The following is an 18,676-nucleotide window of genomic DNA, read 5'->3' as shown; positions in this document are numbered from 1 at the left end:
GCTCTTCTCTCCATATGATGGATCAATAAACTCCTGAGACGGCTCAGTGGAGACAGGCAGGGGTGATGTGCTTGTGAAGCTCTGGGAAGAATGTGGGAAGTGACTGACCACACCTGTGGCAAAGCAAGTTGACCTCATACTATGACAAAGGGAACCAGAAGGTGGCTTTTAAGATAAAGTCTTAGAACAGTTAGGGGGATTGGCTGACTCTCAGTTGAGTGTATCAACTGGCTGTGTAAATGTTTGTCCAGGAAAGCAGCAAGAGCATGAATGTCTTCCTGAGAAACTAGACCAGCATGGGGGAGCGTATACAGGGCTCAGCCCAACCTAGAGCATAAAAACAAGTACCCAAAAGGGCTTTGAAGAGAGCAATGGACTTGAGCTGGCTTAAACCCCCTTATGACTTCCCAGTGACTGGGGATGCCCAGCATCGTGATGGTGAGCGTATCAGAGAGACCTGTAATGAGAATCACATTTGTATTATGATCCAACAGCTCTGTCTATGCTACTTTACTTACTTCTATTCCTAAACTACCTCTCAAACAATAAATAGTTTAATATTCAAACAACTAAAGGGAACACTTACACAACTTTTTACAAACAATTTCCTCTTCTGTCCTTGCAAAAACTTAGAAGGAAATCCACCACCACACCCCCCCTGAAGTTCCACAGCACTGTACCACCACCACAAGACAAGAGGCTCGATAACTAGAGGACACTTTCAAATCAAGTTCTTAGAACTCAAGGGAGATATTTATTGATCTTCTGACTGCTACATTTCCCTACCAGATCTAATTCTTCTTTAGACAGAAATTGCCAAGAAACAGGATTTGATAGCATGGATTTTGAGCATATTGTTTCAGTGATGTTACATTACAACTATTACTGTAAACAAAATCACCTACCCTATTTACCATGTCAGTGCAGCCCACCCCCCTTCTCACCTAAAAAAAAAACAAGAGAGAACAAACACTGGCATATTTAGTCTTTTTACCTCACCCCTTGCTAAAATGGATCAAATCACTAGTCTTGTCTCTTCCAATATGTTCTTCCACTATGCTATTGAGTTCTTCCACTATGCTAGTACTGGGCATGTTCAACTCTCCAATATTTCTACCTGTATCATGTAACATCATGTGTCTGAAACAGAGAACTTTTTTCATGTTAAGCACATAGTACAGTTATTCCATTGGATTACTTTTTCACTTTAGCTTAGAAAGGAGCACATTCCTCTCCCCTCTCTTTCATGAAAATATATTCCCAGGGTCTGGAAGCCAAATTCTTCACTAGTACAACTTCACTGAAAAAAAAAAAAAAAAAAAAAAAAAAAACCACAAAAACCACACACACAGAAGCATGCCCTCTCAGGAAAAGTGGAAAAAAAAAAAAAAAAAATTCCACATTTTACTTGCAGATGTGTTGAGATGAGTAATAAGCACAGCAACAGTCCCCAGTTCAATACTTGCACTATATGTAAGTACAGAGCAAGAAAACCCTTCCGTATGACAGGAAAAGCCTTCTATTAGTTAAAGCAGTTAAGCAGTTAATTAGTCTAATTCTAGCAGGGTTTCTCTGACAACAGGAGCAGAACACCTTTGTTCTCAGGTATTCTTCTTATGCTGTCAGAGCACATAAAACACATTCTGCTTACTAAAGCTTGCTTAAACTTTTGACAATTACAAAGGCATTTTAAAACTCCATATCACACTTTTAATCCTAAAATGTACTGGACCTTTAACAGATATAGAAATCACGTAAGCTCTTCCATTCAAAGAGCAATCATTAAAAGGACACCATCACAGATTTTTGTGACATTGTAAACGTTAATTATTTACAATACAAGGAAACAAAAAATTAGTGATAGTTTCATTAGTAACACTGGGGTTTTTTTTGTTCTCCTTTTCATGCAGCAAAGGGCAGATAGAAAAGTGCAATTCTTGAAAACTGTATTTCACCGCATTTTATAGACAAAGTTTATAAGAATGAGAAAATAAAGGGACTTGTCCACAGCCACTGGCACTCCTAGTAGTCCATATCAGTTAAAACACAGGTCTGCACACTGGAAGACCCATCTCAACAATGAACAAAGTTCAGTAGTACCAGTCTCTCTCTTATTCACAGTCACTGAGAATCAATCAGCTAGCTGCCCATGATCACAAATGGATAACAACGACACTTGGAGAAAAGCTGGAGAAAACCGAAGCTACTGTCATTGCTTAAAGAACAGGTAATAGAGTACTTCTCTGATCACAAATCTAGTAAAGCAAGTATAGTTGTCAGTTTCATAAAGTAAGTTTTTCACATCAATACTTGTGGTATCTCTCTCACACCCCAATGCACACACTTTGCCCTCCTGATTTAAGTGCTGCAGCACACTACTGCAGTCATGTTGTTACCTGCCTCAGAGCACTGATACAGCATTAAAAAACACCCTCCACCATGGAGAAGCTGATTTGGTTTAAAACTACACCAAGAATGCAGACCTGGTTCACCATGCAACTGCTCAGACAATTGTGCCAGTACAACTTGCTTAGGTGACACAGCACTGGAACAAGGTTTGTTGGAAAAGTGACCCAGAAACCCCCAGCCAGTTAAAGACTGTCTTGTAAAATGTTAGGCTAATTTTCATTTCTTGACTGTGATGTATGGAAACACCTCTTTCATCTTGTTTTTGTCCTTTATACATTGTTTTTCCCCCAGATGGCCATTCCTGAGAATTCTTACAACAATTAAAAACCTGGCAACGCTTTCTGGCATTTTCAGATATGATGACATGCACGTATGTTCAAGATGATGTGCCCTACAACTCTGATTTTCCTGGCTGACTTTCTAGAACACGTGCAAATGAAAAACTTCAGTCCTTAACATAGTGCTCTGAAATGACCATAATAAAATATTACCATGAATAAACATTCCTACCTCTCCACCTTGCAAAGGTAGCTTTGGACTGAGCCTGTATCTACCACTGACAACATACTGATGTTTCCTGAAGAAACAGAACGATTTTGACAAGATCAAAGTCATTGTTAGCCTTTGTTTTTTAGCATCAGCTTGAGATAAGTAAGAATAGAAATCCCTGATAGCAAGGAAGAAAACTGCAAGGACACCCAGGGTCACACGGTATAAATCCTTTCTTCCCATACACATCACAAGAAAGTTGTGTTTGGCATCACGGTTCTGAAGCAAAACAATTCTTTCTAAAACGTGGCAGCTGTTGAAATGCACCATTATTAAAATATCTTTCTATGATGATAAAGCCAATGTTTGAATTGCTGTTTTTTCTACTAGAGATGTGTTTGTCTGAAGTATCTAATGTTGGGGTGGCCACATAGTCACTCACCTCTAAACACAGCCACCATTCCAGAATCCCCTGCTATATAGACCATAACTGCCTACTAGTAATGCTTATGGCTTCATAAGGTTTAACATCAATCAGACTGACAGCTGATTGGTTTCCACAGTGAAAGAACATCAGAAACAGTTTCAAGTGGTTCTGAGCCCAGCACTTTCAACAACACAAAATCCACTTCATGTCTAACCACCTTCCAGTCCTTTGCACACAACGCGGTTTCTCCTCCAGCTCTCGCTATTGAGTTACAAACCATTTTCCCAACTCTGCAGAGGAAGCAATGGCTGCTCTGGCTGTTGTTAGTAGCAGGAAACAGGCCAACTCTGCAGTGCTCAACAAGGCACCTTGCCAAGGCCACTTGCCTCTGCTCCATCACTCCCAGAGCCATTGCTGCACACCGCAGGAAAAGCTCTTACAGAAAGGTGCACCGCTGGACTAACAAGTGCAAGGAAACTGCTGAAACAGTCAGCAGGAAGAGGAGGTGATTATGTTCCCTATTGTGCAACAGAAGACAGTCTTTAGGTGACTTAAAGATGATTCAAAAATATTAAGAGTTTTGGTATTTTGATATAGCAACCATTTCTTAGATGTAAAAGCCCTCTTATCGTGGATCTAGCTGATAAGAGTGCTTTTTTTACCGTTACACTAAAAACACAGGAATCTGTTATCCAGCCTTACCTTTCTTCCCCGGCCTTCTACACTTCCCAGAAATCTTTCAACAATCCCGATTCCTCCATGTTTTCTTCTAAGCTATCTAACCCAGTGTGAGGGGAAAAAAAAATATCAAAGATCACAACTATTTGTTACTAGTTCAGACCAAATTTGAAATGAAGGACAGATCATGTGAAACAAAATCAGATTTTGCAAGATTAAAGACTTAAACAAAATAGTGACTAATTATTGAAAATTTCAGTCCCACACAGGAAACCCAGATGGCTAAACCAGCACACCAGGAACCTTCACCAAGTTAAAAGATCCATCTTCTAAATACTTCCTCTGCAGAAAAAATGAAGAGATCAGTTCCCAGATGTCATCCATCTGACATAAGAAAAGCCAGCTTACCATGCACAAAGTATTACTGTTTAATAACAGATGACTATTATGTCCTTTTTACTCCTCACCTAGGCTGGTCACTTGCTTTTACATTCCCAAAGAAAAAGCCAAGAAAGTCTTAGAAGTTCACACTTTTGTTTTACGAGTTAGGACCCTCCAATTCCACTCACTCTGGCATCTTTAATAGGTGAAAGTTCATTAAAGTATCCTTCCTTGAAACTATTTTCCTTCACAGGACAGTATTAGAAAACATGGAGATTCTGAAAACCTACAATAAAGGAACTGGTAAGTTGCTGGCTCAGTACCTCCAACTTCTGCTATTCTGGTAGTGAAGAATTTTAATAAAGATATTCTTGTATAAAATTTTAATAAAGGAAAGATCCAAATTTCCTTAGCACATTCTTCACCAACAAACAGTTCTTGAACTGTGTTTCCCTACAGGTAAGGTGTGTAGTCTGTGGGGAAGGTTACTGCTAAGTCCTAGACACAGGTGAGAAGAAAAAGAGTGCCCTATTCAGAAAAAAGACACAACCAATTAATTATCTTTTGTCTCTTGTCCACTACACCTCATAGCATGCTTATGCCCTACAGGCTTCCTCCACCTCCAGCCCCATGCCACTGTGCACATGCCTGCTCACAAACTTCATTTGTCTAGTTTCAAATTCCCCAAGCCTGTTCTATCCCTGCACTAGCAAACTTAGACAAATAGTTTAAAATTACACGTTTTAACAGGACTCGCTGTTAAGACTTCAGATGTGTGTCTGAAAATGTCATGCACAGTTTTGTTATATTACGTGCTATATATTTCAAATGAATATAGAAATTGCCAAACTAGATTAGGCAGCTAGCCATTTAATTTTGTAATCCAGAGCTTTTCTTACAGCAGTAAATACCAGATGCTTCAAAGAAACACACAAAAAATCCTGAAGCTGACACTATCAAGCACCCCAACCATAAGAAAATTCCTCCATTTTAAAGTATGCCTTGCAGCTACAACTAAACACAAATATGAGCCATTCCCTAGAAGGGCAACCCCATTCTCCCCTGCCCTCATGTACTAGAGCTAGCAATTGTATGACCACAAAATGGGTTGATGTAGCAAGCTCTTCCGAAAGAAAATTGTTAATTATTTGGGTGGAGTTAAGTGTTCCATTGGATTAGCCAACTCAACTCACACAAATGCCAGATCCTGCAAACGAGCAGAGAATTTGGTCAACGTTTTTTTTTTTCTAATTAGATTAGCTTAGCTACAACATGAAAGCAAGCCAAGAGAGACATGACATGCTTATACAAGGCAAGCAGCAACAGCAAGGCTGGAAAGAGGCAAGAGAAACATGGCTGCTGCATTCTGCAGTCAGCATACTAGACTGGTTTAGCTTCGAGAATTTAGCTCTTAAGAAATTTAGCCTACAGCCACACCATAGCTTGAGCCAGTTTAAATCAGAACAGCTGCAATATCACCCTTCACTTTTTTCCACACATGCATTCCTGTTCATTCCTGTGCACCAATGCTGTGCATGTCTGATTCAGTAACCATTTCAGCAAGTTCAGCCCACCAAAGAAGCGGAAAAAATTTCATTGTTTTATGCAGCTGGACTTTTCCACTTACTTTAACTCAGCTTTTGCCTTGGAGATCTACAGAGTACTACTGCCAGTGTGCAAAGGAAACAGGAATGCACGGCTCAGGTAAGGAGGCACTTACTTAAACAAGACAGAAACCATAGTTATTTTCAAGAACTATTTGTTGAACTTCAACTATTTCCAAAACAGTTTAAGCGTAAGTCAGTTTAAGAGTTTCCTTCTAAACTTAAAGGAAGAACTTTAATTCCACATCTCTTAACTTGCATTTACTATCATTTTTGGACTGACACTGTGCTGAGGCACCTAACATGGATCTTGAGTGGCATGCAGCTTCATCATGTGGCCAGTTACACTGGGGCTGGGGGGGGGGCGCTTGGGATGCTGGGTCATTCCCAGTTTCAGCTGCGGAAGAAAAGGAACCAGCACAACTGCTGAGGCTCCACTGTTGGCTGGCCTGGGAACCCAGCCACGCTTCCCATCTAGCCCTGCAGTACAGCAGAGTAAGGCCTCAAGGAGTCACCACTGCTGTGTCCACTGACTGAAACAACCCTACCTCTCCCTCTGACCACATCAGGTACACAGCAAATCTTATCATTCTCTGACATACACAGATTTTATAAGAGTCTGAGCATCATAGAAGTTTTCCACATGCATCTTTGGCTCTGGCCAATTTTCAATTTTGGTATGTATCCCATTGCTCTGCTCAATTTTCCTAAGTTTAGAAGTGCCTTTTCCACTCTGTGAGGTAAATCATTTCAATCATTTTTAACGTCCTATGCCAAATTTTCGGTCTCTGAAGTCTTCAGCCATGTTTCTGACAGTCAGCAAGTCCACAAAGAAATATCACTGATTATATCATCTACAGAAATACCACATTTTTAAAGTTTTAAATAGCATCCCGTAATTGCCAACTTGACTTTGTAAAGTTCACATTCTTTTAACAATTTAATTAAGAAATTGCCTAGGTTTAAAGGAAAAAAAAAAAAAAAAAAGTAGTGTGAGAATGTGAAAACCTAACTATTACTTCCTCCCATACCATGTCAGTTTGAGTCCTGTATTGCTAAGCTTTCAAGACAAATAACAGTAGAACTGGAAGCAAAAGCAGGTTATTATCCCCTGAAGATACATTCTCTTCATCAACTCCTCTATGTTGTACAAAATTTTACTCAACCCGGGCCTCTCACACAACAGTGGATAACAGAAAGGGTACGGAACGCATTACCTCCTGGATTTTGTTCCAGGACACCTTTTCCTAGGCCAACTGAGGACTTTAACAAAGAAAATGAAACACAAAACTTTTGCTTGTGTCCTCCACCAGAAATCTGTATGAAAACATGTAGGCAAGGACTAGGAAAAAGAAAACTGGAAAATTAAGAGGGAAGATTTTTCATCTCTCTCCAAGAGAAAGAATTGTTTGATGTAAGATAATTCCCCCATGCCCCGCCCCACCCCACCCCAGCCCCACCCCTAAAAAAAAAAAAAATCACAATTAGCCACTCCAGATTATTTATAAGGAAATTCCTATCCGCATCTTTATCTCATTCCTTTTCAAAAGGTCAGTTATTTATATTTATTATGAACACTCTGTATGAAAATAACTTCTTTTTTTTGCATTCTCCTTCTAGTCATTTCCTTAATTTTTCTCATTCTTGTACTACACATGCCTCAGCAGCAGTTTTCCAACTTGCATGCTTTATCTTCTCTTCCTGCAATAGATGCAGCATTAGAAGACATTACGTGGAAGACAGCAGAAAGGCCCGCAATTCATGCTTGCCGTATTTAATTCCCAAAAAACAGGCAGAAGACAGGGAAGAAGAAAACATCACCAAGAAATAAAAACAATACTGAAATGCTAAAGGACCAATTATGCATCTTGGAGGCTGCGGCTACAGTCCAGGATGGCTGCCTTCGCATAACATGCTGTCCAAAGGACAGCAGGCTCAGAGCAATAAGATGTTGAAGACCTCCTACAGAATTTCAAGTCTCAGATAAAAACCATAGAGAACTCAGAATAAAAGACAAAATATGTAAATAAAAGTTTAGTAATACTACAATCAAAAATCCTGTTTTCCTATGCCTTTGTTTTACGCTTGATTGATTCATGCTACAATAAGGTTCAAATTCTGACCAATGTTCTTCCACAGAGTCAGTTTTAAGATTTCCTTCCTAGATAGATCCCCCAGTAATGAACAAGGTATAAGATCACATGGCAGCCTCTTCTACGGGGCTGAGGGTACTTTTATATTTTCTTCCCACACAGAATTATTCTAATACACCTTTCAGAAATGTAATTCTTCCCTGGATCTCCAGTGATTTTCTTTATTTTGACTGATATATGGGAAGGAGAAATGGAATAGGTAAAGGTACAAAACAACACTGCAGTCTCCTTCCTTTAGGAAATCCAAATTAAAAAATTGGAAAAAAAAAATCATAATATGAAGTGTTACGCACCTTGACATTGATGGTATTAATATTCTTTCTATAACGTAAGCTTACTATCTACAGAATCGTCGTACTTAACTTCTCTAACACACCTTAACAACTTGCTTTTCCTTTTTAATCACCACAGGAAAAAAAAAAAGCTAACAGGAAAACAGAACAGAAATCTTACAATTTAGTTTAAAACACCCTAATTTGCAATAATAGTTCAAATTATTCTGATGCACATACTTTGTTTTTCAGCCCCGTTCTTTTTTGGCATATACGTAACTACATGTCTGTACAGCAGCGTGCTTTAGTTATGTCACATTATTATCTCTAGCTCTGTGACAATATGTACTGTCCACTGAAAATTCCTTTTAGTTTATTTCAAATGTGTTTGCTCTCTTGGAACACAGAAGAAAAAAGTCCCCCTTAAACTCTTAAATGTGACCCATAAACTTCAAGTACCTATGCAAAAATGAAACTCCGTAATTTGTTCTTTCTTCAGAGGTCCTATAGTCCTTATCCCGGAATCAACAAACTAAAGCAACCCTCCTCTCTGTTCTACAGAGGGAAGGCAAAAATAGTTCTAATGCAAATTAGCAAAGTTAACAATTATATTTGATTATCACAATAAATGCTAAAGAACATGATACCATGTACATCGATATGCATGGGATGATGTATGGCAGTCGGGCACACATGGAATTCATTATTAAAGAGTACAGATGCTCCATTTTGCAATCTTTTTCCAAGTACCCTTTCAGCACATTCCCAGCCTTAGCTCATTCTCACCAAGATTTCCATCCTCAATGGTCAGTACCACTTCATCCATCACCAAGGCCCGGAAATCTAGCTCCTCTTCACAGCACTTGGCCTTCAGCGCTCTCAGGATCTCCTGCTGAGGGTAATCTTCTCTGATGCGACGGTCTGTTAAGAACCACAGCCTGGGAGCAACTGAACTGCACATCTTGGACTTGTCTTGCAGCCTTCAAGGTTTCCTTTCAATGGAACTTCTAGATGGTGGAGAAGATGAGACTCTGTTAGAGTACATATGCTCCTATCTTCACGTTCCCCACTGTACCAAGTCCTACTCCCTCTGCACAAGTCAGTCCTTTTCAATGGAGTGCAACTTCCAACCTCCAAGTGGGAAAATAATGTCTACACCCAATCTGCAACAGATGCAACAACAACAGAAACAAATCCACTTACATTCAATGGAATGTAAATGCTAAAAACCAGGTCTTGGTCCCCATCCTAGTTCATCCACAAGAAGTACACACTTGACATAACTACTGATACTGGTAGTAGCATCCCCCTTTTCTTGACAGTACTAAGATGCATGCCAAGGAAACGTTTTGAATGGCCATCTCTGAAGGCCGTAATTTCAACTTCACAACTGGGATAATTCCCTACAATTGAAAATAACTCAGCCCCTCTCCTAGGTACAGCTAAAACACCAGTGACAGACTTGATGTATCCCTTTCCACCATATATGGAAGACAACAGAGTGCGCCAAATTCTTCACGTTAAAAAAGCAGTCCAGAAGAAAGGAAGAAATCCACTAGAACAGGATTTCCCACTTAAGTATTTCAAGATTGATTTGCTCTTACAAATACTTCACATCTACTGTGAAACACATTTAGTATTACCCAGAATATATTAATGGAAAAACCAATGCAACAAGGAGCATAAACAAAATGTTAAGAATACCAAACATTAATACATGCAACCTAAAGCAAAATCAAGGTTTCACTCTCAGTGCTAGCCCTTTCTTGCTCCAATTTTTTTTTTAAATTAGCCTCTACACAGGAACAGCACTAATGAATTCAGGACCAAAAAAACAAAAAAAAAAAAAAAGGCAAAAAACACACCACACTTCAAATTGAAGAATTGTGTTATAAGTGGTAACAGCAAGGTACTGCTCTTTTGGCTTTGAATACAGAGGACTTGAACTATTTTTGACTACACACTAAAATATTTTAAAAGTGGTAAAACAATTACAGGTACATTAATGGACTACTCATTTACACTCAAGAAAAACAAGCAGCAGAATGGTGTAGGGAGAAAGAATTCTGGAGAAAAACAGCAGTTTTCTGCAACACGTTTTAAACTTTCATATTAAAGAGGCAGAAACCATTGTTTTCACCAATACAGCTCACATGAGTTTCAAACAGAACTGAACTCTGGGATAGAAACAGGAGTTTTGCCTGGTAGTCCTAATGACAGCACATGGCGTCAGCAGAAAACACAAATGCAGAAAGACCATAGGTATACAACTGCTTTCATTTAATATTGCAGAGAATTTTAGTTTCTGCAGCAGCTCTTGGGACAAAAGGATTGTTTTGCTACAACTATAATAAAAAGTTGATTTTTTTTGTAATTAAAACCCAAGTTTTTTCTAGTAGTACAGCTTTTTCTTAACAAGAAGGTAAAAATTTAAGTGGCCATTTTTATTCCTGGTACTGAGAACCATAATGACAACAAGCAAAGACTGTGACTTTTATTCCATTGCTTTGGTAAATGAGGAGCAACAACAAAGCCAAGGACTAAAGTTCTTCATACCAACAGATTGAGAGAAAGCAGAAACTAGGGAAAGGCAATCACAGACAGCAGTCAAGATGCTCAATCAAGCTAATGCAGGAAAAGAAGTGTTTGCTCCCTGCAGGAAAATGGGTATGGGAGGTTGTAAAGAGTATCTTTTGATATCTCAGAGAACCTTTTTTTTTTTTTTTTTTTTTAAAGCAGCTGAAAGTGAAAAGGGCAGGACGAGGCTTCGGCTTACAATGGCTGACAACTGTCAGATCCTGCCCCACTTTTAGCTCTCTCAACAATGGATTTCTCTACATGGTAGTTTACAGAAAACTTCCTGGGACAACATCCTCGGCTAAGAATTGGGACAAGCTATATTATTCAGAAATGGCACAGCTATGGCACAGTTCAAAAGGCTTCTTGTCAATCTATCTTTATTTCTGCAATTTGCATGAATGACTGGGGAGATCAAACAGCCCCACCTACCGCCTCTCTTTTGAAAAGCAGCTCTACCTAACAGGCTAGCCTATCTCATTTTAAAAAAAACCTATACAACATTGACTACATAAAAAAAAATATATATACTGGACAGACTTGATCATAATTAAAACAAACAAACAAACAAAAAAAATCAGAATCCATTACAGATTTTCAGCCTGTTTGGGTTTTTTGGTTTGGGTTTTCTCCCCCTCAGTACTGGTTCTAACACTGGTGCAGAGAAGCAAGTATTTTCTCTCTGGCAGCCTTTTCCCCATTTTCGCTTGCTACTAACCCTTGATTTCTTTGCCAACAGGGATCTGCTCCCATTTTTCTCAAATCTCTTTTCTAAGTGGCCCCACCTCCACCCCCTTAAATCTGCAGAGACTGTGCCATCATCTCTCTCTGATTGCCATTTCAGCACTTTCTTTCTTAAGAATCAGCAAAGGGTTGAAGAAGAAAAAAAAAAAGTATAGCCTTTTCTTTTCTCCATCTTTCTTCTACTTTTGAAAGGAGCTATAGCATCATCAAGAAGAGCCATCCAGCTATTTCACAATTAGCACATTAAACCAGCAGGCATATAAAAATGCCTTGGGTATGGGTATTCAACTCCCTCCTAATACTACATCTCATTTCCTCTCAATCTTCAAAGTTTTATAAATGTATATACAAAGGCTTGCATCTCATCATGAGGCAGGCAGGTAACAACCTCAAATCTGGAGGTAAAGATTAAGAAACTCACTTTAGGTCAAGCTACAAGCCAGCAGCAGAGGCAGAAACTCGTAATCGTAACTATCGATTCCCTGACCTCCAACCCAATACCACATCTTTCTTCCACCTGGAGAAATACCATTTTCACACTAACATTCTGCTCCTAAAAACAGAACCTACTTATCAGTTTCAGCCTCTCCTTATAATCTCTATTTTGATTGTGTAAGAAGACTCACAGAACACAAAACCTGCAATTTACCCTATTAACCCAAACATCTTAACAATCCCTCCCACATTCGCAAGAAAATGGTCTGTAGGAGGAAAGCTTGCCTTGCAGTCAGACGCACAAGAGCATTAAGCTCTCAAGTTGGATATGATTTCCAGAATTTTTCCCTGAAAACCAGCTCCACCCATTTCAATCTAAAAGACACAGCCTCAGACAATGCTGGGTGTGCATGGAATGCTTCCTAGTCCATGAGAGCATCTATTGCAAAATAAGTATAGCATATATAAGGAGGAGAGCAGATGTTTAAATGTCTTCAAGATGACCAGCTAAAATGCGGTTTTCACTCAAAGCTACTACGGTCAGTGTAAGTACAACCTTTCAGTAACTATTTAATAGATTTATGAAACAAAAAGGAAAAAAAGCATCATAATTTAACTGCGTAAAACAGACCAGGAGCGGTAAAAGGGTGGCATCAAAGTAAAAGCTCTATGATAAAAAATCAAACTGTGTGTCACGCCAGCCAAGCAGACACTGCTGCATCTGCTTCAGAAAGACACCGTGTGGAACAGATTCTTAGCAATTTATAAAGGGAACAGAACGCTCACCTCAACTTTGGGCTGTGGCATCCCTGTATTGCTTAAGCTAAGCTTTATTCTGGCATTCACACAGCAGCTTCCTCCCCATCACACGCAAATTTATTTCCTCCTGCATTCCTTGAATCTGTAATACACCTTTAGCAGCTGTTCTAACAAAAGCATTCACTGTGCTACTTTTCTACTTTACATCATAGGCAAATGTGTTTTATTGACATAACAGGGAATTCAGCCAATCAGATCAGCTGTCTAGAGAGATCTGGAAATCTTCTCTGAAGACTGCTCTTTTTCTGTTGAAGGGGTCTTCTCTTCACAGAGAGCCTTAGAGACCTGCCTCCAGGAATGGGAGATTGGTCTCCATTGTTCATTTACTCCTTGTCCTGTCTTCAACACCCAAAAGCATAAGAAAAATGGACTAGTCTCTTTTTCTTTTTCACCATGATGTATTTTCCCCTAAGCTGAAACAAGAAACCAGTTATTAGGAGACACTAATTCATTTATGTATTATTGATAAATGTGTAACATAAAAGATATCTAGTATGCAAAACAATCGTTCTGTGTCCTTTCTATTCAGAATGAAACTACTCAATGCCTTTGTAGATTAAAAAGACTATGTTGTTTCTTCCCTATGGGAATGACAAATGGAATCCCAGGTGTTTTGTTGCATTAGGAATCAATGCTGAGAGCTGCTCAACTTGTGATCTGATGTTGTAGCAAACTTCCATTGACTACAGCACGATCTGGGAAACAAGTTAGTGGAACAATTATTACCACCGGCCCCTCCCAGAATCGCCTCTGTTTTAGACCTCGGCTGAGACTTTCAGCCTCCGTTACAGCACTGTGCAGCTAACACAACTCCATGGATTTCAGCAGTTAATAGAGAGGTAAAACCTAATCTTAGTTTTAGCATACCTCTAGGCATGTTTAATCCCTACAGCTCAGATAATGATAATAAAAATCTCATGGAAGTGAGAAAGAAAGAGCAAAGAGACTGACAGCCATGACTGCCATGGGAAATGGAGAACTAGCAAGAATATAGCTCCAAGCATTCACCTCACTGTGAACAACACTGCACTTTCACATTTATCATTAATGCATCTCCCTTTATAGTTGTTTCTAGAACAGCATTATTCAAGTTGGAAAAGGTATTTTGCCTTCCTTTTTATTATAAATTATCTGAGGCTTGAAACTGAATGCACACTTCCAATAAACCAATTGTCTCTACCATTACAGCAGCTTCTAGAATGCCATTTTGGAGGCCACACCTCAAGACACTGAAGAGCTAAAAACAGTTGGCAGATGCTCGTAAGTCATCTCCTTTAGGAGATACCTCAAGGCAGACGTGAATTATAAAGTCAATCTTAGGTAGCAGACTGGTTAAACAGCTAACGAAGGGTCGTCTGGCATATGACCCAGCATATGATCCGTCATACGCTGTCATGGAAGTCTCTGTCTCCTCTTAATGAGGAGAGAGCAGTATTTGAAACATCCCAGAAATATGACTTTCTATGTCATAGGGAGAGCAGGTCTGAAAACAGTTTACAGCTGTTTCAAGTGTAAAGCACAATTAAATTTTTTCCACACAAAGATACCAGAATGTTAATGATCTAAAGAAAACCTTAAGGAAATACGTACAGATGATGAATATAACCCATGGTGATACGTACAGAGATAAAAACTGACATCTTGAACCACTTGTAAAAATTGCTTTAGAAAAATAAATCCAAGATATACCAACTCATTCCTGACACTGCTGCTTCATGGTGATGCTTAAGGACATCCTCACGAAAAATTCCTCTCCCACCTACCAGAGACTAGTTCCTAAGACTGTCACATAGCTGTTTGAGAATCTTTGGAAAGAACACATTTTTAAAAACAGAAGAATCCAAAAAAATTAAAATATTTATTTAAATGCATTTTATATAATATGTTGAGCAGCTGCAGCACAATCTGTCCAGTGTTGCTGCATTATCATCCGCCCTCTACACATGCCTCATAGAATTTAAAGTCACTGCAGGCAGGTGAACCCCCAGCACACCTCTTTGAAAGCATATCACGGTATTCACCTCTTTTTCCCCATGAGATTTGTAGACTGCAACAGTCAAAGGATATGGGAATATATTAATCGTTCCCATTCATTCCCAGTACGACCCCCCACCCTCGCAGACTGGCAACTGCACTCCCTGCGATGGCTTTCATCTGCTTGTCCCCACCTTTGCACCGAGTGATGTTAAAGATGCCAGCAGCAATCCTTCCAGGCACAATTGCCTCTAAAAGGCACACATCCAGCCCCCCCCCCCCCCCCTCCGTCTTTCCTCCTCTGTTCATGCTTGCAAGTAGGCGATAACATTCCTCATTCACACACCCCGGTTCCTGATCTCCAGCGAACAATCCATTCTCTTCCCTCTCAGCAACACTAGCCCGATACTGGTCAGCATCAGCTATGCTTCTACTTCGGTCTCAGTATTTTTTTTTTCCCTACAACAGGCTCTCAGCTTTTCCGCCGCCCTCCACTCTGCCTGGGTGTGCACGCATGCACGCCCGTGCAAATAAAACACGCGTTTCCTCCCGCATCAGCCGCTTTTCTGAAGAGAGGCTCTTCCACCTCTGCCCGGGGTCCCCCGCAATGTGGCACAATACCCCCCTCTCCCCCCACCCGTGCCTACACAGCCCGTTCCCCCTCCTCCCTTCCCCCACCCCCTCCCCGTCTCTGTGCATGCCTCTCCCAGCGCCCGGAGTGGGGGAAGGGAAACATCCACTGTCTGAATGAATGGGCTGAAGAGACTTACCACAAATTTGGGGAGGACGGAGCGGAAGACGAAAAAGACACCAAAGATGGGTGCTTCCTCCGGCGTGCCAAGTGCTGCTTCAGTCCTGGCTCCCGTACGGAGGTCACGTGCCTCGCTGGGTTCCCCTTTTCCTGGATCCTCCACTACCCACCCAAAAAGGGGGGCAAGGAAGTCTGCTGGATGCCTCTCTGCACTGCGCTCCGAAGGAGGGAAGGGTGCTACTGAAGCTCCCAAAGCAAGCAAGGGATGACGATGATGATGACAACGTTTTCCTGGTCCTACAACGGGCAATGTCTAGCGGATGCCTCGGGGACCAAGGTAGATCTCTGAGGGGGGAAAGGGGGAGTAAATGACTGTTAAAGTTAATTCCCAAATTGTCCTCCCCTACGGGGGAGGAGGGATGGGAAGGAGGAAGAAGAGTACTGGTGAAGAGCTGTAGCTTTCTACGTAAAATAGACTCAATCCTCGTGTCTCTACTTCCTCAGAACTAAACCCCTAAATGACTCTGAAGTCACCAACACCTAGGGAGAAAAAAAGGAGAAACATCCCTATTAGATGTGAACAAACATATTAAAGGTATCTCATAAACTAAATCCCAGCGTAAGAAAAGGTACCATACAACACAGTAAGCAAAGCCAAAAGCAAAAGATGGGATGAACACAACTAGGGGAAACGTGCAACTTGAAATAATTTACGGAAATATACTACCACAGAAGCCCATTTTAAGGGCAAAAGAAAACCAGAAGGTTAAGCAGTTTGTTCCTTTACTGAAGAATGTGCATTCAGGTAAATCTGTACCTACACGTGAAGAAATCAAGTTTTAAAACCTACGAAACTATTCCTATTTATTTGTGTGAGCCTTTAAACCCCTCCCCCAGAATAACATTTAGAATTCAGATGAGGAGACCAGAGAAAAGTATGTTTCAGGTCAGCAGCATATATTCCTATGCATTAGACCCCGCTCTGCCACAGAAAATAAACAGTCGTTTATAAACGGCGACCAAAAAAAAAACCCAAACCCCAAAATAGCACGTCTAGAAGATGCTTGCTTAAACCATGGAGTTTAATTAAAGATTAACGGTCGCACACTTCGAAAACGGAGCTCCTGGTAAGATCCTAGGCAGTTAAGTCACCAACGCGCAATTAGCTCTTTAAACATCAGAAAACAAAAGAAGAGAAGAAACCTAGTTGGGAAGATTTCGTCGCCGAGACTCAACGACAGGCACACGCACACGCACACCCCTCCATCACGTGAAAAACTGCCCCCGACCAGCGCGGGCTGCCACATTCAGGCGCACGGGAGCCGTTTTTCACCCCGTTTCAGGCGGCTGCTGGCACACACCAACGCGTGTGAGCGGGCACACGGCGTGCAAGCCCGCGGGTGGGTGTGTGTGTGTGCGCACGTACGTGTGTCTGTGCCAGGCGGCAGGCACCCCCCCTCCCCAAGCCGCCGCCGCCGCCGCCGCGGCGCACGAACGCGCTGGGCGAGGCGGCAACGCGGCCGCCCGGCACAAGCGGCGCGGAGCCACCGACCGACCCCCCCCGCCCCGGCACCACCGCAACCACCGCCTCCCCTCCGCGCACAACGAGCGGCCGCCGCCTCGCCTCGCCTCGCCTCGCCTCGCCTCGCCTCCCCTCCCCCGAAGCGGCCGCCACCCACCTGGGCGCCCCGGCTCGGCCGGCCCGCGCGGGCGCGGCGGGAAGGCGCCGGCAGCTCGGAGCGCTGCTGCCCCGCTCGGCGCCCGGGGATGCACAATCACCATGGGCGCAGCGCGGCGGTGGCGGCGACGGCGGCGGGGCGGGACGGCTGAGGGGACGGTCCCAACCCCCCCCACCCCCCACCCCGGGCACGGCGGACCCCACCCCCGGGCTCGCACCCGCTCAGCCCGACATCTCACCCGCCCCGGGCACCGCCGAGCCCGAGCCTGAGGGGATCTGCGGGGGTCCGCGCCCCCCCCCTCACACACAACCCCCCCTCCCTCCGGCAACCGGGCCTAGGAAGGGAAGCCGCGGGGCGAATGAAGGCTCGGGGGAGACTCGCCCCTTCCTCCCCGCCGGCGGCGGTCGCTCGGCGGCGCGGTCCTAAAGGGGAGCGGCGCTCCGTTCGCCCCTTCCCCCTCCTCGGCGTCCCTCCTCCCCGCGGCTGGGGCGAGGAGGCCGGCTGTTCCCTGCACCGAGACCCCCGCCCCCCGCGGCCGCCGCTCCAGCCACAGCGCGGGCGCCGCCGCCGCCGCCTCCTCCCGCGCTCGCTCCCGCCGCCTGACTGAAGCGGCGACGGCGCTAACGGCCGAGCGGGGCTGGCACCCGCGGGGGGGAGGGGGCGGCGAGGCGGGGCGCCCGGCTACGGGGGGGGGGGGGCGGCGGCGCGTTCCCGCCTGGCGGCGCGTTCCCGCCTGGCGGCCCGGAACGGCCCAACCTGAACCGCACGAAACCGAACGGCTGCCCGGGCCCCGCCGGACCGCCGGGGCGCCAGACGCGGGCTGAGGCCTCCTGCCCGCTCCTTGCCCTCCTCCACCCGCCCCAGGCGGGGGTTTGGTCAAGCCCCCCCTCAGCCCGGGCCCGAGGCTAGAGACGCCTCAAACGGCAGCGGCCCGGGCCCGGTGTGCCCGCCCGGCTTCACCCTCAGCCCACCGGCCCGGGTGACGGGCTACAGGGCGGCACGGGTAGCTGGCAGCCGCACCGTCAAGTGGGACGTCAAGACGTACGACGCCTGTCTTGGTGCTCGTCGTTGCCGCTGCTGGTAACGTGGCGCGCAAAGCCAGAACCTTCGTCCTTCGTGCGACAGGTGAAGGTGTGACGTCTCCCGCGCACGACCTGCCGTGCGCTGCCGTGCGTCCGACACACCTGGTGCGCAGCTGGGGCTGCCCCATCCCACGCTGCTGTCATTGCTCTGAAATGGAAGTGTTGGCAACAAAGAAATATGACACATCCGTATGACGCATCC

General features: G+C 43.6%; 1 protein-coding gene across 3 annotated transcripts in view; it reads right to left on the bottom strand.

Moving 5' to 3' along the window:
• RIMKLB (ribosomal modification protein rimK like family member B) overlaps positions 1-17,958 on the bottom strand; it is a 49,047-nt gene extending 31,089 nt beyond the window's left edge. The window contains exons 1-3 of one of the 3 annotated variants that reach the window (XM_075051583.1): positions 17,631-17,958; positions 15,733-16,253; positions 9,200-9,420 (exon numbers count right to left, since the gene is read on the bottom strand). In XM_075051583.1, coding sequence (XP_074907684.1) covers positions 9,200-9,374 — 175 coding nt within the window. In that variant the 5' untranslated portion in view covers positions 9,375-9,420; positions 15,733-16,253; positions 17,631-17,958. Of the gene's footprint in view, positions 1-9,199; positions 9,421-15,732; positions 16,254-17,392; positions 17,585-17,630 lie in introns of those variants that run through there. The other 2 variants (XM_075051584.1, XM_075051582.1) reach the window with 2 other exon arrangements.
• Between the last annotated feature and the right edge of the window lie 718 nt (positions 17,959-18,676).

The sequence above is a fragment of the Buteo buteo genome, chromosome 19, assembly GCF_964188355.1.
Source record: "Buteo buteo chromosome 19, bButBut1.hap1.1, whole genome shotgun sequence".
Lineage (NCBI taxonomy): Eukaryota > Metazoa > Chordata > Aves > Accipitriformes > Accipitridae > Buteo > Buteo buteo.
This window is presented reverse-complemented; position numbering and strand designations above follow the sequence as displayed.